Here is a 9,951-nt window from a genome sequence, read left to right as displayed (position 1 = left end):
CAACTGTTTTGCTTTTAAAGAGATTCTGAATCAACTTAGACAATGAAATGTTAGTAATAACTGAATCACAATTTCTAATTGATTTCAATCAGAACTTCTTATAAACAAAAAATCCAATTTCATTTCAGAAGATACTCATACATAAGATCTTCTCATCTTCTCATTCTGGGCATAAATCCATACTGATATTCTTCAGAATGAACTTAAACCTATCTTCAGCAAGGGGTTTTGTAAAGATATCAGCCCATTGATGGTCTGTATCCACAAAGTTTAAAGATATAACACCCTTCTGAACATAGTCCCTTATGAAATGATGTTTAATCTCAATATGTTTAGCTTTTGAATGTAAAATAGGATTCTTAGATAAACATATAGCAGAAGTATTATCACAGAAAATAGGAATGTTACTCTCATATATCTGATAATCTTCCAGCTGACTTCTCATCCAGAGCATTTGTGTGCTACAACCAGCAGCAGCAACATATTCTGCTTCTGTTGTTGAGAGGGCAATAGTAGCTTGCTTCTTGCTGTACCATGAGATCAGATGACTTCCAAGAAATTGACAACTTCCAGAAGTGCTCTTTCTTTCTATTCTATCTCCAGCATAGTCAGCATCACAGAATCCTACTAAGTTGTAATCTTTAGATCTTCTGTAAACTAAACCAACATTAGTAGTACCTTTCAGATACCTTAGAATTCTCTTAACCGCAGTTAAATGAGATTCTCTTGGATCTGATTGAAATCGAGCACACAGACAAACACTAAAGAGAATGTCAGGTCTAGAAGCAGTTAGATATAGAAGAGATCCAATCATACCTCTGTACATCTTCTGATCTACCTTCTTACTCACCTCATCCTTACCCAGTACACATGTTGGATGCATAGGAGTTTTGGCTTCTTTGCTTTCAGAAAGATTAAACTTCTTCAGAAGTTCTTTCACATACTTCGTTTGATGAACATAAGTTCCATCAGAAGTTTGGTTGATTTGAATCCCAAGGAAATACTTGAGTTCTCCCATCATGCTCATTTCAAATTCAGCCTGCATAGACTTAGCAAACTCCTTTCCAAGTGTAGCATTAGATGTTCCAAAGATAATATCATCAACATATATTTGACAAATTAAAATATCCTTTTTAAATGTTTTACAGAAGAGAGTAGTGTCCACTTTTCCTCTAGTGAAACCATTTTCCAGAAGGAAAGAACTCAAACGTTCATACCAAGCTCTGGGAGCTTGTTTCAATCCGTATAATGATTTCTTTAATTTAAAAACATGATTTGGAGACATGGAGTCTTCAAAACCAGGAGGTTGGTGAACATAAACTTCTTCATCTATATAACCATTTAAGAAGGTACTCTTAACATCCATCTGATAAAGAGTGATGTTGTGTTGAGTGGCAAAGGAAATTAATAGAAGAATAGATTCTAACCTGGCCACTGGTGCAAAGGTTTCTGTGTAGTCAATCCCTTCTTGCTGACTATAACCCTGAGCAACCAGTCTGGCTTTGTTTCTTACCACTTCACCTTTCTCACTTAGCTTGTTTCTGAAAACCCACTTAGTACCGATGATGTTAAATCCTTTTGGTCTAGGAACCAAGTCCCATACATCATTCCTTGTAAACTGATTTAGTTCTTCTTGCATGGCAATTATCCAGTCTGGATCTTCTAGAGCTTAATCAACAGAAGTTGGATCGATCAAAGAAACAAGACCTAATTGACATTCTGCATTGTTCTTAAGGAATGCCCTTGTTCTGATGGGATCATCTTTCTTCCCAAGGATCACATCTTCTGAATGAGCTGAAGCAAGTCTAGGTGATCTTCTGACTGTTGGTTCTTCAGAAATCCTAAGATTCTCTAAAGATGCAGCAACTTGATCTTCTGATCCATTGCTTCTGAGACTGCCAGCTTCTGCAGCTTTGCTTCTTGGTTCTTCAACTTCTGATATATCAATATCAAAATCTCCAAAATTCTCAAACTTATTTGGTTTTTCAAGACCAAGCTTATCATCAAACCTGATATTGATTGATTCTTCTACAATCAATGTTTCAGTATTGTATACTCTGTAGCCTTTAGAGCGTTCAGAATATCCAAGAAGGAAACACTTTTGTGCTTTGGAATCAAACTTACCAAGATGATCTTTAGTATTCAGAATAAAACATACACATCCAAAAGGATGGAAATATGAAATGTTGGGCTTTCTGTTCTTCCACAATTCATAAGGAGTCTTATTTAGAATAGGTCTAATAGAGATTCTATTCTGAATATAGCATGCAGTGTTAATTGCTTCTGCCCATAAATGCTTAGCCATATTTGTTTCATTGATCATGGTTCTGGCCATTTCTTGTAGAGTCCTATTCTTTCGCTCTACAACTCCATTTTGCTGTGGAGTTCTAGGACAAGAGAATTCATGGGCAATACCATTTTCTTTGAAGAACTCCTCAAAGAGTCTGTTCTCAAATTCACCACCATGATCACTTCTGACCTTTATGATTTTGCACTCTTTCTCAGATTGAATCTGAGTGCAGAATTCAAAGAACACTGAATGAGACTCATCCTTGTGTTTCAAGAACTTTACCCACGTCCAGCGGCTATAATCATTAACGATGACTAATCCATATTTCTTCCCTCTGACAGATGCTGTTTTGACTGGGCCAAACAGATCAATGTGCAAGAGTTCTAACGGCCTTGAGGTAGAAACAACATTCTTAGACTTGAATGCAGGTCTGGAGAACTTGCCCTTCTGACATGCTTCACAAAGAGCATCTGATTTGTATTTCAGATTTGGGAGTCCTCTGACCAGATTTAGTTTGTTAATCTGAGAAATCTTTCTCAAACTAGCATGTCCTAATCTTCTGTGCCAGACCCATTGCTCTTCAGAAACAGACATAAGACAAGTCACCTTCTGCTTCTCAAGATCAGAAAGATCAATCTTATAAATGTTGTTCTTCCTCTTGCCTGTAAACAGGATTGAGCCATCCTTCTGACTTACAGCCTTGCAAGACTTTTGATTGAAGATTATGTCATAACCATTGTCACTTAATTGACTTATGGATAATAAGTTATGAGCTAATCCTTCAACAAGAAGTACATTAGTTATGGAAGGAGAGTTACCAAGACTTATGGTTCCAGAGCCAATGATTTTGCCCTTCTGATCTCCTCCAAACTTGACTTCTCCACCTGGTTTAAGCACCAGGTCTTGGAATGTAGACCTTCTTCCCGTCATGTGTCGCGAGCACCCAGAGTCCAGGTACCATGACATTTTGCTTCTTGTCCTCTTTTCCACCAAGGATATCTGCAATAGGAATAATCTTTTCCTTAGGTACCCACAATTTCTTGGGTCCTTTCTTGTTAGTTCTCCTCAAGTTTTGATTGAACTTGGGTTTTGCAAAATATTTAACAGGAGGAACAGCATGATATTTCTTATTCTGAGTTCCATGATATTTCTTAGGTTGTGTCACATGCTTCTTGGTGTGTGTTATGTGAAAACTTTGTGCATGTGATGTGTGCTTAATATCATGGGAGTGGCCATATTTAAATTGGTTATACAGAGGCTTGTATGATATTTTCATATCATCCACAGATTCAAGCTTGTATAGGATTTCACCCTCATAACCAATGCCAACTCTCTTGTTTCCAGACACAGCATATATCATAGAAGCTAGCTGACTTCTACCAATACTTCTAGATAAGAACTTCCTGAAACTTAAATCATATTCTTTCAGAATATGATTCAGACTGGGAGTGGATTTTTCTGAATCAGAAGGAGATCCAACATTATTGGATAATTTTAAAACTTTTTCTTTTAATTCAGAATTTTCCAACTCAAGCTTCTTAGTTTCAAATTCAAATTGCTTTTTCAGCTTTTTGTATTTGATACTAAGATGAGCTTTTAATTCAAGAAGCTCTGTTAGACTGGAAACTAACTCTTCTCTAGATAGTTCAGAAAATACCTCTTCAGAATCTGATTCTGACGTAGATTCTGATCCATCATCTTCTGTCGCCATCAGCGTAAAGTTTGCCTGCTCTCCTTCAGAGTCTGATCCTGATTCTGATTCAGAATCATCCCATGTTGCCATAAGACCTTTCTTCTTATGAAACTTCTTCTTGGGATTCTCCTTCTGAAGTTTTGGACACTCATTCTTGTAATGTCCAGGCTCATTGCACTCATAGCAAACAGCCTTCTTCTTGTCAGATCTTCTGTCACCAGAAGATTCTCCACGTTCAAATCTCTTTGAACTTCTGAAGCTTCTGAACTTCCTTTGCTTGCTCTTCCAGAGTTGGTTTACCCTTCTGGAGATCATGGACAGTTCATCTTCTTCTTCAGATTCTGATTCTTCAGGATCTTCTTCTCTAGCCTGAAAAGCGTTAGTGCATTTTTTAACAATAGATTTTAATGCAATAGACTTACCTTTCTTCTGAGGCTCGTTTGCGTCCAGCTCTATTTCATGGCTTCTCAAGGCACTGATAAGCTCTTCCAAAGACACTTCATTCAGATTCTTCGCAATCTTGAATGCAGTCACCATTGGGCCTCATCTTCTGGGTAAGCTTCTGATAATCTTCTTTACATGATCAGCCTTGGTGTAGCCTTTATCCTGAACTCTCAATCCAGCAGTTAGAGTTTGAAATCTTGAAAACATCTTCTCAATGTCTTCATCATCCTCCATCTTGAAGGCTTCATACTTCTGGATTAGAGCAAGAGCTTTAGTCTCCTTGACTTGAGCATTTCCTTCATGAGTCATCTTCAAGGACTCATATATGTCATGGGCCGTTTCCCTGTTAGATATCTTCTCATACTCAGCATGAGAGATAGCATTCAGCAAAACAGTCCTGCATTTGTGATGATTTTTGAAATCTTTCTTTTGATCATCATTCATTTCGCTTCTCGTGAGCCTTACACCAGTAGCTTTAACAGGATGTTTGTAACCATCCAACAGAAGATCCCATAGATCAGCATCCAGACCAAGAAAGTAACTTTCCAGTTTATCTTTCCAATATTCAAAGTTTTCACCATCGAATATTGGTGGTCTAGTATAACCATTGTTACCATTGTATTGCTCAGCAGAGCCAGATGTAGATGGAGTTGGATTTACTTGAGATTCACCAGCCATCTTTTACTGAAGCGTTTTTCTCTTCCTGAATCTTTTCTAAACACGGTTAAGTGCTTGCACCTTAGAACCGGCGCTCTGATGCCAATTGAAGGATAGAAAAACACTTAGAAAGGGGGGGTTTGAATAAGTGTAGTCTTAAAAACTTGAGCGATAAAAATAAATTGCACAGTTATTTTTATCCTGGTTCGTTGTTAACTAAACTACTCCAGTCCACCCCCACGGAGTGATTTACCTCACCTGAGGATTTAATCCACTAATCGCAACAGATTACAATGGTTTTCCACTTAGTCCGCGACTAAGTCTTCCAGAGTATCCTGATCACTCCAGGAACAATTGCTTAGACACAAGCTAAGACTTTCTTAGAGTATCCTGACCACCACGTGATCACTCTAATTACAACTGCTTAGACACAAGCTAAGACTTCCTAGAGTATCCTGATCAACACTTGATCACTCTAGTTCCTTACAACTTAATGTAATCAAATAAGAGTTTTACAATGCTTCTTAAAAGCTATAATCACAACAGTGATATTTCTCTTAACGTTTAAGCTTAATCTCACTAATATATTACAACAGCAATGTAGTGAGCTTTGATGAAGATGAAGTTTCTGAGCTTTGGATTTGATCAGCGTTTCAGCAAGTTAATTGTTAGCAAATCGTCTACCTTGCTTCTCATCAGAACTTCATATTTATAGGCGTTTGAGAAGATGACCGTTGAACGCATTTAATGCTTTGCGTGTTCCGTACAGCTTTGCATTTAATGTTTCACGCTTTTGTCAACTACCTCGAGCCTTGTTCACGCTGTGTCTACTGACGTTGCCTTTAATAGTTTCCAACGTTCCTTTTGTCAGTCAGCGTAGCCTGCCACCTGTACTTTCTTCTGATCTGATGTTTGTGAATAAAATATTTGAATATCATCAGAGTCAAACAGCTTGGTGCATAGCATCTTCTTGTCTTCTGACCTTGAAGTGCTTCTGAGCGTGATACCATGAGAACTTCAGTGCTTCTGCTTCTGATCTCAAGTTCTTCTGATGCTTTCATAGACCCATGTTCTGATTCTGCCTTGACCATCTTCTGATGTCTTGCCAGACCATGTTCTGATGTTGCATGCTGAACCTTCTGAGACAAAGCTTCTGAGCGCTGATTTGTGCATACTCTTTATATATTTCCTGAAAGGGAAATTGCAATGTATTAGAGTACCACATTATCTCACACAAAATTCATATCCTTGTTATCATCAAAACTAAGAATATTGATCAAAACAAATCTTGTTCTAACATATGACACGTAGCAAAAAATAGACAATTAGATTAATTGAACGGTCTATGATTGATGAAAGTTAGAAAGGAGTTGCCGCGCAAAAGTTAGGGGATCCATCCCCGTTCATCAATCCTTTCTGATTTATTAATTTAAATTATAAGAATTTACATATAGTTTCATTGTAAATTAGTGGATAAAATCTTTGACAAACTTACCAAAAAATTTGGTAAGTTGGAATCAATTAATTTTAGATATGACAATGAAATTTTATATTTTGTACCACAAATCAAATTTGACAGCACTTTCACATTTTAAAGCCCCTGATGACAAGTACATATTATGCGTAACAGTGTCCAAAACTATATATTTTGCATAAAAATTAAGGAGAGAGATACACAAAACCTTAGGTGAAAATAAACCTCAATAACAACATTAATGCAACACTTACCTGACTACTAAGAAAACATATTCAATAAAAACAAAAGTATTACAACAGATGAAACTTAAATTCAAAAGCAACAGTGTTTATATAATGGTATTGAATCCTTTGGAAAATAATATTTCCACAATTTGCATAAGAATGCAAGATCTTCCACATACAAAGTGACCTAGTAAAGTATGAAACAAATACAATGAATATAAGTCCGGCAGATAACTCGAAAATAAAGCAAAATGATCAATAGTTGCTCAATGAAACATGTCATAAATTAAATTTAAATAAAAATATTATACTATATAAATAGTTTTGATCAATAAAATTTTGAAGTCAATTTTACTAACCTTAGTTAATCGAAGTTTAATTTCTCTTGAAACGATTCAACATTACGATGAAAGTTACATAGATCTTGTCACTAACTCCATCAACAAACTGATAATATGTGTGCCTCCATTTTCTAAGAAGAAACAAAGAACCACACATCCCCCAGAAACCTACTGCAAACCCAACTCCCATGCCTAGATATAAAGATTCTCTCATAGAGTCCTCATCTTCATTTCTTCTTGTTGGTGTTACATTTTTAGGATTTTCTTCTTCTGTGGTACAATTATTTAGAGGAGCTCCGCACAAATTTGGATTTCCAAAGTAGCTAGATGCATCAAAACTTTGAAGTTGTGTTCCAATTGGGATTTTTCCAATCAAATTGTTGTGAGATAGATTCAAATAGTCTAAAAAATTCAGGACACTCGTGCTTTCTGGAATTTCACCATAAAACATATTATTAGAGAGATCTAGAGATTCAAGATTTTTCATTCCTCCAATTGTCTTTGGTATTGTTCCCATAAAATTATTGTGAGACAAATTTAATGTTTGAACTTGAACAAGACGAAATAATTCCATTGGTACTTTTCCTGAAAAGCTATTGACTAAAAGGTCAATAGTTCGCCTATCAGGGTTGGTTGTATACACATAATCTTGACCTTTTTGAAACAATTCAATTATACTACCATACCATGTAGCTAAAGATTGATTAGTAACCATATGAGTCAAGTTATAACCGCAGTCCGGAATAGATCCTGAAAGCTTGTTATGTGCTAGGTCCAAATGGAATAAAGATGAGAGATTGAATAACACTGTTGGAATGTTCCCTTCAAATTGGTTAGCTCTCAATATGATCACTTCTAAGCCTGGTGGCATGTTGATTGGCATGGTTCCTGAAAATTCATTTTCTCCCAAGTTCATGACTAGCAATTGTGTCGATTGAGAGAGGTGCACTAGAACTTCACCTGATAACTTATTACTCCACAAGCTAATGAAATATAAACTTTTTAAGTTCTTCCAACTATGTGGAATTGATCCAAAAAATGAGTTGTAAGAAAAATCAACAAATTCGGTCATTGGTGATAAGTTTGGGAGGCTTCCTGTGAAATTATTGTGATCCAAAAATAAAAAAGAGTAAGCCTTCAATGTTATGTTTGATAAATCTGGAGCCATCGAATTGTCTGACAAAACAATACTATAGCTTATTGTTTCTATAAGATTCACAAACTTATTCCTATCTACCAATGAAATTCCCGAGCTGTATAAATCGAGAGACTCCAATGATTTCTGAGTGTATATCCATGATGGAAAATTTGGGCCTAGATTTGTTTGACTCAAATAAAGTGCACTGAGTTGGAAAGGAGGAACCCAATAAAAATCAAATTTGAATACAACATTTAAACTACTCAAGTCTAGTGAATCTAAACTATTGAGTTTGGAAAAAGTTTTTTTTTGAGATTTCACCAGAGAAATTATTAAAAGCCAATAGATAGAGAATATAAGGATGAGAGGTTTCCCAGACTTGGAGGAATGCAACCACTTAACATGTTCTTGTAAAGATCAAGTGTTTGAATATGTGATAGTTGGCCTATTTCATGTGGAATTGATCCTCTGAGTTGGTTATAAGAGAGATAAAGGTGTCTTAAATTTCGAAGGTTTAGTATGTTTGAAAGTATCTCACCTTGTATATTACTCCCTCTAAGATCAAGATAGGTGATATGTTTCGTGAGATTAAAAAATTTACCAGGAAAATGAGAGGTGAAGTTGTTGAAAGAAAGATCAAGAGTGATAAGTGAAGACAAATTCATATACTCAATTGATGGGTTGAGTATGAAGGTGTTTAGTTTACAACCCCCCAACTGTAACTCTGATAGTGAAGGAAACATAGCCACTGCATGAAGCCAATTAGATTCTCTATGAAGATCAATTTTGCGAAGGTTGAGATATTTCAAAGAAGAAAATGGAGAAAGCCATTCAAGATTATCCATGACAATGTTACCATTCATAGATAAATCAAGGTAGAGAAGTTTAGATACATGTGTGATGTTGTGGTGATTAGATGGAATAGTTACCATATTAAAGGCATTGTCGCTCAAATCCAAGTGACTTAGAAACTCAAGTTTTAAAATACAAAGATTCATCTCACCTTTCAAATATTTGGTGTGCCCGTCTTTAAAAATAAATGGTAGCTCCACTCGTGTAACTCTTCTAGTAATGTTGTCACAGTGGATTCCTTCCCAAGCACAACAATCTTTTTCGGTTGTCCATGTTGATATTCGACCATAACTATCAACGATTCCCTCTTTGAAGGTTAAGAGTATCTCTCGGTCTCTCTCATTGCATGAAACCATCCTCTCATCATTGGTAGACATGGTTTTGGGGAATGTGAAGATAGATATAAAAGAAGAAGCAAAAGAAAAGATATTTGGGTAGTAAGAATGGTCATTGAATGATTGTTTGGATTACAGAAGAAGATTTAATTGAAATGGGATGAGTATGATTTGTTGAAAGATGCAAATGTGATTATCTAAAATTTTGGCTAATGGGAAAGCTTGAAAATTGAAATAGCTCCAAACAAGATTCGACGACTTTGAATTTTTTAAGTCTTTGATAAGAAACTATGTGGACAATAGTTTAGCCGTATCAATTTGGTTTGTAGAGAAATTTAAAAACATATTTTGACAACAATTTAAATAGATGATATGTTATTTAGTTATTTTTCAAGCGTATATTTGACTACTTATCTTAATTAATGATTATTATTATTATTATATATATTTAAATGCCTGGAAATTATGGTTTATAATGTTTCAAATGGTAATTACTTTTG

At 35.7% G+C, this 9,951-nt stretch overlaps 1 protein-coding gene across 1 annotated transcript; it reads right to left on the bottom strand.

Annotated features, from left to right (window-relative positions):
- Positions 1–6,655: 6,655 nt before the first annotated feature.
- LOC131662452 (receptor-like protein EIX1) lies at positions 6,656–9,637 on the bottom strand. Its single transcript, XM_058932227.1, is given in 4 exon segments — positions 6,656–6,972; positions 7,145–8,573; positions 8,575–8,601; positions 8,603–9,637. Coding segments are annotated over 3 exon segments (2,331 nt in total). The 5' UTR covers positions 9,494–9,637; the 3' UTR covers positions 6,656–6,972; positions 7,145–7,160.
- Positions 9,638–9,951: the final 314 nt, after the last annotated feature.

This window comes from Vicia villosa, linkage group LG3, assembly GCF_029867415.1.
Source record: "Vicia villosa cultivar HV-30 ecotype Madison, WI linkage group LG3, Vvil1.0, whole genome shotgun sequence".
NCBI lineage: Eukaryota > Viridiplantae > Streptophyta > Magnoliopsida > Fabales > Fabaceae > Vicia > Vicia villosa.
The sequence above is the reverse complement of the archived record's forward strand: the minus strand, read 5'-3'. Positions and strand labels throughout refer to the sequence as shown.